This window comes from Myotis nattereri (genome assembly GCF_964212035.1).
Source record: "Myotis nattereri genome assembly, chromosome: 15".
In the NCBI taxonomy this organism is placed as follows: Eukaryota; Metazoa; Chordata; class Mammalia; order Chiroptera; family Vespertilionidae; genus Myotis; species Myotis nattereri.
Genome location: NC_138090.1, coordinates 17,120,263 through 17,134,650, shown reverse-complemented (window position 1 = coordinate 17,134,650; position 14,388 = coordinate 17,120,263). Strand labels below are relative to the sequence as shown.

The 14,388-nt window shown below is 50.3% G+C and overlaps 1 protein-coding gene across 2 annotated transcripts; it reads left to right on the top strand.

Moving 5' to 3' along the window:
- The first annotated feature begins 814 nt into the window (after positions 1 to 814).
- Positions 815 to 14,388, top strand: MARVELD3 (MARVEL domain containing 3). Of its 2 annotated transcripts, none has more exons than XM_081108260.1 (3): positions 815 to 1,241; positions 2,774 to 2,907; positions 7,737 to 9,189. In XM_081108260.1, exons 1-3 carry the CDS (start codon positions 832 to 834, stop codon positions 8,345 to 8,347), a joined length of 1,155 nt encoding a protein of 384 aa, XP_080964386.1. In that variant the 5' UTR covers positions 815 to 831; the 3' UTR covers positions 8,348 to 9,189. The 2 variants fall into 2 exon arrangements, with proteins under 2 accessions (XP_080964386.1, XP_080964385.1); XM_081108259.1 differs by lacking the exon at positions 7,737 to 9,189 and adding an exon at positions 12,797 to 14,388 and having other exon boundaries at positions 817 to 1,241.

The following is a 14,388-nucleotide window of genomic DNA, read 5'->3' as shown; positions in this document are numbered from 1 at the left end:
AATTGGGCCCCGTCCCCTCCACTCTGGAAAGAAAGGCGGATGGAACTCACAGCAGCGATTCTGTGGGATGTGCGGACAGGCCTGGTGACCCAGCGCTCCTGGGTTTCCTCCTTCCTCACTCCTCGCTCCTTAATCCTCGGGCATTTTAGCTCTGAAGTTAGATTTCCCTGTGGCTCTGCCCAAGGCCTTCTCCTGTCTCACTCCCTCCCGCCTCAGGTGAGCCCCTTCACTCCCAAGGAGTATCTCCAGCTCCCTAACCCCCACCCCCACACCACCCACACACACACACACACACACACACACACACACACACTCCAGAGTATCTCCAGGTCCCTAACCCCCACCCCCAACACACACACACACACACACACACACACACACACACACACACTCCAGACTCATTCATATATGCTATTGCAACTGGACATCTACACTTGGATGAATTACAGCCACCTGAAGTTTCACATGTCCAAAATGGAACTCTCCAACTTCCCCCAGACCTGCGCGCGGAGAGCTCGCTTCGCAAGCTCGCTTCCAGAGGCCGCGCACTTTGTGGGCTCACAGAGGGTCCCTCGGGGCTGACGGTCGCCGGCTCCTGGGGTGCACAGCAGAGGGATCCTCCGGTTCCTCCCCAGGACTCAGCCGCGCCCAACTGCGCCTCCTGCCGGCGGGGCGCGCTCGGTGGACGCCCTCCAGGCCCGAGCGCGGCCAGTGCGTGTGCGCGCAGGTGTGCGCCCCGCCCCGCCCCGCCCCGGGCTCGGCCACCTGCCGGGGAAGCTGGTGCTGATTGTTGCCCTCGGGTCGCTCCGGGGCGGGACGCGGCGTCCGGCCATGGAAGGCACGTCGGGGACTCGCGAGCCCCGGACGCGGCCAAGAGACCCAGACAGGCACCCGCGCCCGGACCGAGACCGGCACCCCGAGCGACAGCAGGACCGGCACCCGGAGCGACCGCGGGACCGAGCGGAGGACCGGCGCAGGGAGAAAAGGGGTGGCGAGCGGAGGGACGGGGAGCGGGACCGGGACCGGGGACGGGACCGAGACCCCCACCAGGACAGACGCAGGGTCGGGGACTATCGCGCTGGGGAGCAAAGAGTTTTGGAAAAACCCCGCCAAAGCCGGACGCGGGACGGCCCCCGAAGGCCCACCTGGGACGCAGCCCCGCCCCCCTGGCCCGCGCCTTGGGAAACCCCGGAGTCACCGCCCTACAGGAAGGAGGGCACCGGGCGCCGCGGACCGGAAAGGTGAGCTGGAGCTGCGGGGCCCTGAGACCGGCGCCGGGGTTCAGGCCAGCGGCGCGCCCGGGCCCCTTGGAAGCCGGTCTAAAGGCAGGCAGTGCCATTCCTTTGCGCTCTTACTTGGGCTGGAAGGAAAACCTATGGAGCCCCCACGTCTTGACCTGAACCCGATTAACAGAGCAGAAACCACCCTTGTTAGCAGGGGCAGAGCCGGGGCACCAGGATAGGAGATAGAGAGGACTTCGGGGCGGGGAGGGAAGGGGTGGGAAGGAGGAGATGTAGCTGGAGGTAACCTGAGTCTCCTCCCTGATCCCCCACCACGTGGTCACAGGGCTGCCCCTTGGGGCTTCACACCCTTTTCCTGTTCCAGAACCAGCCTTCCCCAAGGTACCCTTTTCCTGGAGGCCCAGTGTCGGGTTAATAGTTTAATGCATAATCCCTTCCAGGGATATACGTATTTCAAACACAGGCAGCTGGAGGAAGCTACACTTTTAACCAAAGAATGAAATCTACCAGAAACTGCCCATTGAAGGGCAAAGATCCCCTCCTTCCCCCCTTTGTCAGTGAGGTCTTCCTGGGCAGCCTCATTCAGATGCCATGACTGTGTCACACACCTCCCTTCTGTCTGAGCAGACTTTGCCACCCCTGCCCGGTAGAACACTGAGTTCCCACCAAGCCCCTGAGCTGGAAGCAGGGTGATGTGCTGGGAGACTGAGCTGGGAGAGGGTGGGATGGAAGGGAGGACAGGAGGTGGTCCTAGACCTAGACCCACAGAACATCCCATCCCAATCCACCGACGCCCAGGATGTGTGCCAGTCCAACAAGGAAGCAGACAGGACCTGCGGTGATGACTTCCTTCTGGGTTTTGACACCTGCCCACGTCTCTAAGGAGGAGTCAGACTCCCCTCTGCTGTGGGACTTGTGGGGTTCAGCCCGGTCTCTCCACCTGTTGTGTCCACATAGCGGGAAAGCTGCTATCCTGAGTTTATGTTACATTATCTAGAACCAACTAGCAGAACAGTGACAAAAGGCGTGCCCGCGTAGAGTCCCAGGGACCAGCTATTGTTTCCTTGAATACTAGTAAAGCCACATGGCATTACAACTGTGTGGCGTGGGAAATGACAGAGCTACGTTTTAGCTTGCCTTACACATCAGTGTCCCGTCCCCAGCCCGGGCATCAGAGCCGTGTGAAGGCAAGCTAGTGTTGAAGTGGCCTGGTCCATGCTGGACTGAGAAGCTCAGGAAGGTGGCTGCCATCTGCCCGGTTAGATGGCGCCTCCAGGCTGACCAACCAGCATCGAAGGCTGGAGATGGTTAGCAGAGGGCATCCAGGGGTGAGTAATGGGGGTAGTTAGCAGAGTGGATGCCCTCTGGGGTGGCTGAACCAGAGACTTCCCTGGCGTGTTGAAATACCCTGGCAGATTTTGTTCCTGTTCTGCTCCTTGTTTGATGTCTGGGCCCAGCCTGCGGTGTCCGGAGTTCTAATACTGAACAAGCTATTGAAATTGAGGCCCCCTAATGGCCGTGTATGTTTTTAGTTACAGTGAACCCCCTTCGGGGCTATATCTGCCCTCGAACCCCAGGCCTGGACGGGAGGACGTGGAATACTACCAGTCAGAGGCGGAAGGACTCCTGGAATGCCACAAATGCAGATACTTGTGCACTGGGAGAGGTGAGCCACTGGGGAGGCAGTTTGGCCATTCGCTGTCGCCGGTGGTTCTTGAAGGGTCTGGACTGGTAACGCAGAAGTTCAAGCAGCATTGGGTTCCTAGCATTTTCGTTCCCATTCCTGCATGAGGTTCTCATTTTCTAAAAAAAGAAAGAAAGTAGAAATGTCTGAAAGGCGCAGCTAGATTTCCCAAGCCTCTCCTCAAAGACTCCCCGGGGTCTGCTGAGGCCACATTTGCAGTTTTTAAGCTCCAGGTGAACTGCAGGGTCTAACGGGCAGAGCCAGCTCTGAGCTGCCAGCTGTCAGGGAGCTGAGGTAGAGAAGTCACCTGGAGGGAGCAGCTGGGTTGCAGTTCATAAGAGATCTGATGCCCAAACTCCATCGTGGCTTTAAACTTGGCTGAGACTCACAGTAAGAAATGTTATTTTACATTCAGACCAGGCACACACACACACATCGTGAAACAATACACGAAGTGCATGAGGAATTTCTATTCTATTCTGTTTCATAAAAACAAACAAACAAAAAAACATACTTATTGGCACCCAGAGTTTGAAGAAACAGTTAATTAATATCATGTGGCAGCTTCATGTGGTTTCCCAGAGTTCCCATGTCGGCAGCGTCCTGGCCTTGCCAGCAAAGAAGGAAATCTGGCTTGTTAGGGTGATCCCTGATGGCTCACATGACTGGCTGAGAAATTTTCCTAGGCTGCGGATGAGTAAGCAGGAGGGGGGCAAATTTCTCCGTCCAAGGGAGAGGAGTCATGGACCTTACACCTGAAAATGTATTTTAGGAGGATTACAAGGACATACATGATTATAGGATTAGATGGAACTTTCACTGAGGAGCTCGAGGCAATCCTAGAACAAGAATCCTCATGTCAGTTTACATACGTTGGCACAACCGCATTGCTTTTAATTCTCTCAGCAACTGCTGAGGCTCAGAGAGACACAGTAAGTTGCCCAAAGTCACACAGCTGTTAAACGAAAGAGCTGGACTGGAAACGTAGAGCCTGACGCTCAGGCCTGAAATGGTTTACTTGCCGGGCCTTTCTTCCCTCCTGGATGATATACTAATAAATAATAGGAATACGCCAGGCTGGTTAACAGGTTTCTCCCTAGAAATATGTTTTCTCCTGTGCTTGACTTACCAAGAAGAGAAGGCAGAGCTTAAGGCTCCTGAGCAAAGCACACCCTGATTTACTACCTTTGATTGCTTCTGGCTTTTTGGCTTTGGGCCTAGAGGTTGGGTTTCTGAGTCAAGATTGTGAAAGGATGATTCACCAACAAGAAGCTAACAAATGAGGGCTTATAAAGATCTCTGTGCACGCAGAGGCCCGTAAGAAGTACACAATACGGTGTTGTGCTGAGAGAACCAGCCATTAAGCACCAGGAACTGTTCTCCAGCAGGAAATGCATGCCTGGAGAAAGGTCACCCGTCTTAGCGTCCATCTTTTATGATCTCTTTTCCTTATCGACAAAATCATACCCTCCTTCCTCCAGCAAAGTGGCAGAAGTGTGTGTGTGGGGGGAGCAGCTGTGGCCCCCTGTAGCTTCCGGGGGAGACCCCGAAGTTGAGCTATGAGTCACCCTAACTTAAGACATTCCATGGAACGCTGAGAACCCTGACAGAAAGAGAAGAGAGAGGCTCCCAATCCACTTTTATGGGCAGAGACTAAAATCGTCAGGTGCTGAGGGTAAAGATGAGATAAAGAGCAAATACAAATGTGGGTAGCAGATCACCAGGAACCCTGTCTGTGTGTAGGTTGTGCTCACTCATGATTTGGAGGGACTGGTGAGGAGTTACATGTTCCCTGGGAAGAAAGTACATTTCCTGCTCCCCTCCCGGCTCCCCCAATTGGCATTTGGAGCAGCTTCTCCTTCCCTCTCCCTTTAGTCCCTTGTGCTCAGATCATCATGGAGATGACCACAGGAGAGCTAGGCCATGTAAAAAGGAAGTTGTTTAAAAAAAAAAAAATTAAAAAAACCAACACAGCATGATGATGTTTGCATTCCGTTTATAGCCTTACTTGCAAAGCATCTTTAAAAGTTTAATTTCATGTTCTCCCAGGAAAGTTGCAACCCCTAGAGTCAGTGGTATATGTCTCTCACTCAGATCAGAGCCTGGAGATTGAAGTTTTGAGATGGCTTCCCACAGCCAATGGCATTGACTTGTGATCACGCTGGAAAGATTCAGGATGGAGACTTGTGAGGTTTCCCCCCAATTAATATTCTCAGTCTCCCCCCACACCTTTTAGGTATTTATTTAATACCCTAACCCAGTAATTATCTGGACTAAACTTACACCACGATTTCAAACCACGTTTGACTTTAAGAGTTGTTAACTCATTAGCAGATCTGATGCAGCCCAGGTCAGAGGAGGGAATGCCCACAAATGAACTTCTGCTTCTCAGGAGAGAGGGGCTTATCCGAGAGCCCGATTCCTTCAGGGGCCCGGACGCCCTGGAGAGCCTCTGAGCCTTTATTTTTAAAAACAGAAACCCCTGCACATCCCTCATGGCCTTGGTGGTTCTTTTCTGGTTCTTTTAAATCTAAAATGGGAATAAGCACCTATGGGAGCTCTAGTCATCCCCACATTCCAATAAGATATTTGTAGCATGTATTTGGTCCCATTAGCAAAACATTGGGAAAAGCCTAAATGCCCTTTACATTGGAATTTCTTAAAGTCATCGCGATATTCTTTACATCCCTTAACATCATTAAGTAGATACATTTTTGCTGAGATAGAAAAAATGTTCACACTACATTCTTAAGTGAAAAAGTGGGTTATATAAACAGTAGACAGAGTAGGACCCTGTTCTTACCTAAAGAAGAAAATAAGCAATGGCAAAACTATGTATATACGAGAAGCCTAGTGTGCGAAATCACATAGCCCCCCCAACCGCGCACGCAGCCTCCTGGTGATCATCAGTCTTTGGTCGTTCCACCATGATGGTGTCATGACCACGGGGTTTTTATAATAGAGATAGCAGAACAGTCCAGAAGAAAAATTGTGTGTGTTTTTTTTATTATTGGTTGGAATTTAGTTAACTTTTACATGATGTATTTTTGTTTTATCTACATTTTTTGTAAGGATGTGTTACTTTTATACTTAAAGAAAACAATGCTATTTGCATTTTAGGGGGAAATTCTAAAGTGTAAAGATACTTGAGAGCTCATCATGTCGATCAGAGTGTAGATAGAACAGCTTCATATACAGACCAAGTGGACCCGGGCACAACATCTGGTTCTCTCCATGCAAGGAGACGCTGACCGCCTGACCCCTAACCTCAGAGTCAGCTGACCACCACAGCCCCTCCAGCAGCGCAGGTCCCAACTCAGAAGCACCCAGCGTCATGACTCTGAGACACACTAGAGAGTACACAGCTGTATGAAATTCTAGAAAAGGCAGACCTTCCTACTGGCTGAAAGCACATCAGTGGTTGCCTGAGGAGGACGGGGAGGGATTGACCACAAAGGTCAACTTTCCAGGGAACTTTCTGGCAGATGGAATGGTCTGTATCTTGGTGATGATTATGTGATCAATTACCTGCCAGACCCCACGCTGTGTGCTGAGGGTGGGCGGTTTTGTGAGGGTGAGTTATCTCTCAGTGAAGCTGGTTTGAAGGGAGCAGCCAGCTTTGCTCGATCAGCTGGAGCCCTTTCCATGTCTGAAGAAGCCAGGGGCCCTGAGAGAATCCACTCTGGGAAGATATCAAGGCCCAGGCGTGCCCTTTAGGAAAACTAAGGAGACCAAAGTTACACTTTAGAGCACACGGCGTTCCAGGCTAAGAGTAAACCCAATTATGTCTCTTTAATTCTGTAATGGGTTTAATGAACTTAATTGCCCCTATCTCTAATACAGGTGAACCATGGTTAACATTTTGAGGCGTATCTTCCATGCTTTTTTTTCTAACTTCATTATTATGTTAAGTTCTATATTGCAGTTTCCTTCCAACTTGGAGACGTCTCCTCTTTCAAACTGAGAGAGCCACGAAACAAAGCTGACGGGGAGAGAGCCACTTTTCAGTCTTTCTGGCAGGGCAGGGCTGGTGCAGAGCAAGTTCTTGCCTTCCGTGGAGGATGCCTCTCTCAGCTCACTGGCCTGCTTTCTCCAGCATCGTCTTGCACCCCACCTGGGGCAGGCTGCTTTGCCCTCCTTGAGAGTCACTCTTTTCAGTCCAAAGTATCTCTGACATCATTTCTGGAGACCACAGTTCCCTGCTGCCACCTACTGCAGCTTTGGCTGTTCGGGCCTTCCAGGGGCAGGATAAAGAGCCAGCTGTGGCGCTGGCCGGTGTGGCTCAGTTGGTTGGGCATCATCCCAGGTACCAGTGCGTTGCCAGTTAGATTCCTTGTCAGGACGCATGCCCAGGTTGCGGCTCGATCATACTTTGTAGGGGTTGTGCAGGAGGAGCTGACCTATGTGTCACTCATGTCAATGTTCCCCTCTCTCTCTCCCTCTCCCTTTCTATAAAAATTACAAAATCTTTTTAATATTTTTAAATTGATTTCAGAGAGGAAGGGAGAGGAAGAGAGAGAAACATCAGTGATGAGAGAGACTCATTGATTGGCTGCCTCCTGCACGCCCCCTACTGGGGATCGAGCGGAAACCTGGACATGTGCCCTGGCCATAATGGAACTCTGGACGCTTCAGTCCGCAGGCCAGTGCTCTATCCACTGAACCAAACCGGCTAAAGCTAAAAATAAAATCTTAAAAAAAAAAAAAAAAGCCAGCTGTGGTTGGCGCTGCCCCAGGGAAGATAGCTTCACGGTGGGCGTCTCCGAGTGCGAGATCGCATCTCAGAATGGTAACGCGCCCTTCTTTTGCAGCCTGCTGCCAAATGCTGGAGGTTCTCCTGAACTTGCTGATCCTGGTCTGCAGCTCTGTGTCTTACAATTCCACGGGGGGCTACACGGGCATCGCCAGCCTGGGGGGCATTTACTATTACCAGTTCGGAGGGGCTTACAGTGGTTTCGATGGCGCTGACGGGGAGAAAGCGCAGCAGCTGGACATCCAGTTCTACCAGCTCAAGCTGCCTACCGTCACGGCAGCAATGGCCTACGGCGGAGCCCTCATGGCCTTCTGCTGCCTCCTCATCGCCTTGGGCGTCCTGCGGGTCCCGTGGCATTGCCCCCTGTGGCTGCTGATCGAAGGCTCGCTGGACGTGCTCATCGCCGGGGCATACGTGCCCGCTCTGTACTTTTACTTCCACGCGCTGTTGGCCGCCTACGCCTCTCCCGTGTGCAAGGAGCGGGAGGCGCTGTACGAGAGCAAAGGCTACCGCGGCTTCAGCTGCACTTTGCATGGGGGAGATATAGGCGCTGGCATCTTTGCTGCCCTGGGCATTGGGGTCTTTGCCATGGGGGCCGTGCTGGCCTTCAGGGGTTACCGTAAGGTCAGGAAGCTCAAGGAGAAGCCTGCAGAAATGTTAGGGTTTTAGGCTTTTAAAAACGTTGTGCCAAATGTAAGTGATGTAAGTTCCTCTGAATCGTGGTCTTCCTGGGACTATGTTGCAGAACTTGCCAAGGCTTGACAAGTAACAGGCCAGCTCTGGGATGCTGGATGCAGCCCGGGTTGCGTGGACTGTCATTCTCTGACGTCATAAGCCTGGTTCAGTCCTCTGTTGGTGAGGGACTAACCAAAATTCTTTTTAAAACAAAAACTGGAGCCTGAGACCCACCAGGAAAGGCATGTGCTGCAGCAACGTGCACTTCTTCATTAATAAAGGGAAATGACGAGTGAATTTAAAGATCCTTGTCTTCAGAGTTCAAGAAAAGCCACATAGACACAAGACATCTCCGCCTGAACTTTTCTAGGCATGGCTGTCTTAAGCAGATCAGCCCCTGTATTTTCCACGCGGAACGCCGCAGTCCTTCACCTCCTTCATGCCCTGGGTGCAGGGTTGGGATTGCTGGGAGACTCCTGTAAAATTTAAGTTGGAGGTAGGCGTGGGCTGAGGAAACAGGAATCAGATTAATTTGCTGCAAAGAAGCTATTCTAAAAGGCCCCTTACCATGGCTTTGAAAGCTCAATAAGTGTTTTGTACCTCTTACAAGTGTACCATTGTACGAAGACTAAAACCCGGCGTCTGGAATTCAGGGCCCATGCAGAATTAAAGAATGTCAACTTTTTCTCAAAAGAAGAATGCTACTTTTGGCCAGACGACTTCATGGGTTCTTATCACATGTTAAATTGTGACTTATAGTACATTACAATATATTCTTGGTACAACTGAATGTTATTTGCTTTATTTGAGTCTAATAAAATTCCAAAGAAAATTTTAATTTAGAGGTGATGGTTCTCTTTATAATACATTTAGAATATTCCCTTAAATACAGGCAACATCACATCTAAGAGGTGAGTTCCATTTGGGTTTAGAAAAGGAAATAAGCATATCTATATGCTTAGAAAATTTATTGGCGAATACACAAGACAGCATGAGCAACATTTGCTCCTGGAGAAAAGGAAATGTAAAAATTGTTTTCATTTACTGCATGGCTTAGATAAATAAATACTTGACCTGCTCTCCTCAGTGTGCTCACATTTGCAATGCAGAGGCAGACGTGGGTGTATAATTAGGCACCAAGGCAGCCTCAGTGAGAAAGCCACTACTTACAATAAAAATCTCACATTCAGAGTCTCCACTTCCCTCTTCAGAGCCCTCTGCTGTCCTAGCGTCGTGTTCCGTCTCACCAGAGACAACTGCTGGCTCTGCTCACCTGTTTCTTTCCTCCTGGCGTCTGTGTCCTGCACTAACAGCACTGGGAATACCTGGGCCGGTCTGATCCTATAGCTAAGCCAGGTCGCCTGGCTGGAGCTGTGACAGTAGTCAGTGGCCATATGCCTTCAGCAGATTGTTGCCGTCAGTGGGTTGGTTGACAAGAGGTAGATTTGTTCCGTTTCGGCCTCGCAGATGTTTGCTGCGTGGGTCGCGAGTCCACTGTTTGAACAGACTCTGTCCCAGAAGGAAACGTTCAGGTTCCCACATCTTGTAGTAGGACAGGAGTCCTGTTTCTCCACAGGGGGTGAGGTATTGCCACGTAAACGTAAGGAACACCAAGGCAGAGGCAAGGGGAGGGGAAGTCACTCCCCGTGAATTAGGCTGGTGTCTGGGTCAGTTCACACGCTCTGCTGGAGGGAGAGTGGCCAGTAGCTTCAGTGTCGGGGTGGAGGGTGGGCAGTTCTGACCTGATGTTAACCTCAGATTTAAATGAGAGGAATGTAGCTTCTTAACACATCGCGGACCAGTCGTCTTATTGCCAGCTTTACCCAGTGGCCAGATAAGTTCCTACTGAACGAGTACAAAAAACGTTTTACATAAATGTTAAAAGCACGCTTTAAAATGAAATACCCATTGCATTTGGAAGTTATTGATTACATGTTCTTACAAGCTAAGATCTTTTTCAAGTATGATCCTTTGTAAAACACTGTGTAATGTGAAGCTAGAATTCTCGTGACCCGTCCGCTTTAACTGTCGGGGCCTTTGACTGCTGTGCCCCGTGAACCTCCTTGGAATTCGTGTAGGCCCGGCAGGAGATAGGATCAGCAAGCCCAGTAGCTGTTGCCTAAGTATGTTAGACAGAGATACTGGTCTTCAGCCACGTGGTTCAGAAACGGCGTGGTACGCCTAGTGGATCAGAGGGTTTTCCTGACTTCTGAGAAGCCACGCTTCTCATACATTTATCCTGTTCCTAAATCTCTAAGCCCCTGCCACTTCATAAACGTTACTGAGCAGCATCACCACCGCTTGTAGAACATTTTGTGATTCTCCAAGTATTTTCATGTACTTGCTTTCACGTGGGAGGACAGGCAGGCATTACTGCATTGCTCAGGTGAAGTGTCTGGGGCTTAGAGATGGTGACAGGCCAACCTCACAGGCGGTCAAGAGCAGGGACGTGAACCTGGCGTCCCCACCTCAGGTCCACATGCTCTTCTCTTAGTTCGATGTCTGAACACTGGGAGAATGGCAGGAGACCTGCCAGCAGGATGCCATGAGGAGCCCGGGGCTTCTGTCAGTTGCACATGAGAGCTGACCTCTGACAAGAAGACATTTGTCTCCTTTCACCTGCTGGCACCTGCTGTCTCATGGCATGCGTAGGTCCTTCAACTTCTAAGAAGCCCCCAAGGAAACAGGGTGTCCATCAGTAAGATCCTGCATAGACTGGTATATCCACCCAGTGGGGTTGGAGGCCACACAGCGAGGAACATGGACTCTGTAGGAGCTTATCTGAAAACCTCTCTGGGAAGAATAAATGAAGAAAAAGCAAGATGCAGAATAGATGGGGCGTGCTCCCTTGTGAAAGCCAGGGAAGGGGGATGGGAGGCTAGTTTGAGTGTGTTTTTATTTGCATGAGGGAACGCTGTGAGTTATATCAGAAAATCATGAAGGTGACTGGGGGTAGAGAACAGAGTGGACAGGGACACAAGTGATTTTTCTCAGTTTATATCTTCTTACATCATTTTGATCTTTAAAAAAATACATTTTTATTGACGTCAGAGAGGAAGGGAGAGGGAGATAGAAACATCAATGATGAGAGAGAATCATTGATCGGCTGCCTCCTGCACACTACCCACTGGGGATCGAGCGCGAAACCTGGGCATGTGCCCTTGATTAGAATCGAACCCGGGACCCATCAGTCCACAGGCTGACGCTCTATCCACTGAGCCAAACCAGTGAGGGCATCTTTAAAAAAACCTTAAAACGTGAAATAAATATAGATTCATAAAACACTGCTGTCCTGGCTGGTTTTCTCAGTGGTTAGAGTGTTGGGCTGCCGACAGAAGGGTCTTGGGTTCGATTCCCAGTCAAGGGCACTGACCTGGGTTGCAGGTTCGATAACCCAGCCCCAGTTGGGGCACATGTGGGAGGCAATCATTGTGTCTGTCTCACATCAATGTTTCTCTTTCTCTTCCCCCCCGCCCCCCCCCCCCCCCGCCATTCCACTCTCTCTAAAAATCAATAGAGAAAATATTTTCTAGTGAGATAAACAAAACAAAAACAAATTGCAAAAAATAGTAGAGATCCTGTGTACCCTGTTCCCAGTTTTCTCCAGTGGAAACATCTTGCATAACTATAGTATAATATCATAACTCTACAAAGCTTAGATGTCACTATTTTACATGCACTCTTGTCTTTGTGTGTAGTCCCATGCAGTTTTATCATGTGTAGATCCATGTGGCCACCATCATCATCAAGTATAGAACTGTTCCCTCATCCCTTGTGTTCCCCCCTAATAGTCACACGCATGCCCTCTCCCCTCCCCACTCCCACTCATCCCCGTGCCCCAACAACCACAGCTGTGTTGTTCTCCATCTCTATCTTTTCGTCATTTTGAGACTGTTACATAAATGGCATCGTACAGTACGTAACCTTTTGAGACTGGCTTTCCCCCCCATCCTCCCCCCCCCCCCCCCAGCTTGTCATAATTCTCTTGAGACCCATCCACTTTGTTGCCTGTATGAACAGTTTGTTTCTTTTTACTGTTGATTATTCCTTGGTATAGGTGTGGCAGATTGTGTAACCATTCGCCCACTGAAGGGCATTTGGGTTGTTTCGGATATTTGGCTACTACAAATCAAGCTACTGTGCACATCCCTGTACAGTTTTTGTGTAGCCCTGTTTTCATTTCTTTAGGATAAGAATCCAGGAGTACAGTTCCAGGGTCACATGGTAAGTGTAGGTTTAATTTTTTTTTTGTAAGCTGCCAAAAAATTTTTCAGGGTGACATTTTGCTTATTCAAACATGTGAATATTGGAAAACAATCCAAGGCTGTTCATGTTGCATCTGGCCATGCCCTTAAAGTCACGTCACAGGATTTCTCTGGTCTGACCTAGAGAGGTTTCCTGGGTGCGTGATGTTCGTGTTAAATCCCGACTCTCTCCTCCTAGGTGTCGTGCAGATAGTGGAGGTGATACTGAATGGGATGGTTCTCATGTGTATCGTGGCTTCCTACTTTGTCCTGGCTGGATTCAGCGCCAGCTTTGCCAGTGGTGGCGGCTTCGGGAACAACTATTACTCACCATTTGAGGGCACGGAGCTGGAGCAGGTCCGGCAGCTGGACCAGCAGTACACAGTCCTCCGGGCGCCCCTCATCTACGGCGGCGTGGCGGTGTCCCTGGGGCTGGGTGTCCTCACCATGGGTGTGTTACTCCAAGGAGCCAAGAGTCTCACCAAACTGCCAAGGAAGTGGCTCGTCCTGGAGGCCGTCTTCAGCCTCCTGGCCGCAGTGGGCTACTGCGTGGGCATCGGCGTTTTCCTCCACGTAGCCCTGCGGATCAATGCCACAGACACTTGCAAAAGAAGAGAGAGGCTCTATGCCCGCAAAGGCCTCACCTGGATGAACTGCCAGCTGGCAGGCACTGATGGGGCAGCAGCCACCTTTGCTTGTCTCCTGGTGATAATGTACGGAGTCAGCGTGGTGCTGGCCCTCCGGAGCTACCGAGAACAGAAGCTCTACAGAGACAGCCAAGAGCAGCACAGAAACTACAGTGAGGGACCGGAGTACCTGTGGTCCGGAACACTCTGAGGTCGTCTTCTTAGAACCTAAATGTCAGCCCGCCTCCCTGGTTCCTCTCAGAAAGAGGAGTCCTTTAAAATCGCACAGTTGACAGCTGGTGTTTTCACATACAGGATTTTATAAATGCTCGCTTTGGTACCCATGCAAAGCTAGATGGCCATCTCATTTTTCTGTCAGGGAGCTTTTCAAGCTCAAAGCTTGGAAAAAAAATCTCCCCCACCTTTGCTACAAAGAACATCAGAAGTTTGGATATGCACTTATGGTCTGGCTCCCGCACCAAATGGTAAGGTGATGATGATGGCTAAGTAGCCAGAGAAATCCTGAAAGTTGAGAACTACACATCAGGGGTAGCAGGCCCGGCGTTATAGTAGGAATATCTCACCCGTCTCAACTATTGAGATTCACCAAAAGAAACATGCCATACCCTCTCCTGTGTGGTCCCAGGAGAATGCTTTTAAAGCAGTTGTGTGACTGAATTCTAAAGAGTCATCCGACCCTCTCCTAGAGGGAAACTGTTCTGCCCACAGGACAGTGTACCGACTGCCTGGATCCCAAGGAGTGAGATGGGAGGCTGGGTTTCTGACACATCAAGAGAGATGCTTGTAGCATGCATGTTCCTCCTTGAGATTCCTGTATTAGAGCTGAGAGAAAATGTCTTGGGTTTTATTGCCACCATTCCAAGTTAGTTTCTTTTTGTTGCAAGTCATTCAACTGGAATTCAGCCTTCCTGAAATATGGGGCTCCCATAAGTCATACACTTCTCGCCCGGCCAGGATGACTTAGTGGTTGAGCATCGACCTATGGACCAGGAGGTCACGGCTAGATTCCCGGTCAGGACATATGCCTGGGTTGAGGGCATGTTCCCCAAGGGGCGTGCAGGAGGCAGCCGAATGATGATTCTCTCTCATCATTGATGTTTCTAGCCCTCTCTCTGAAACCAATTAAAACATTTTTTAAAAAGTC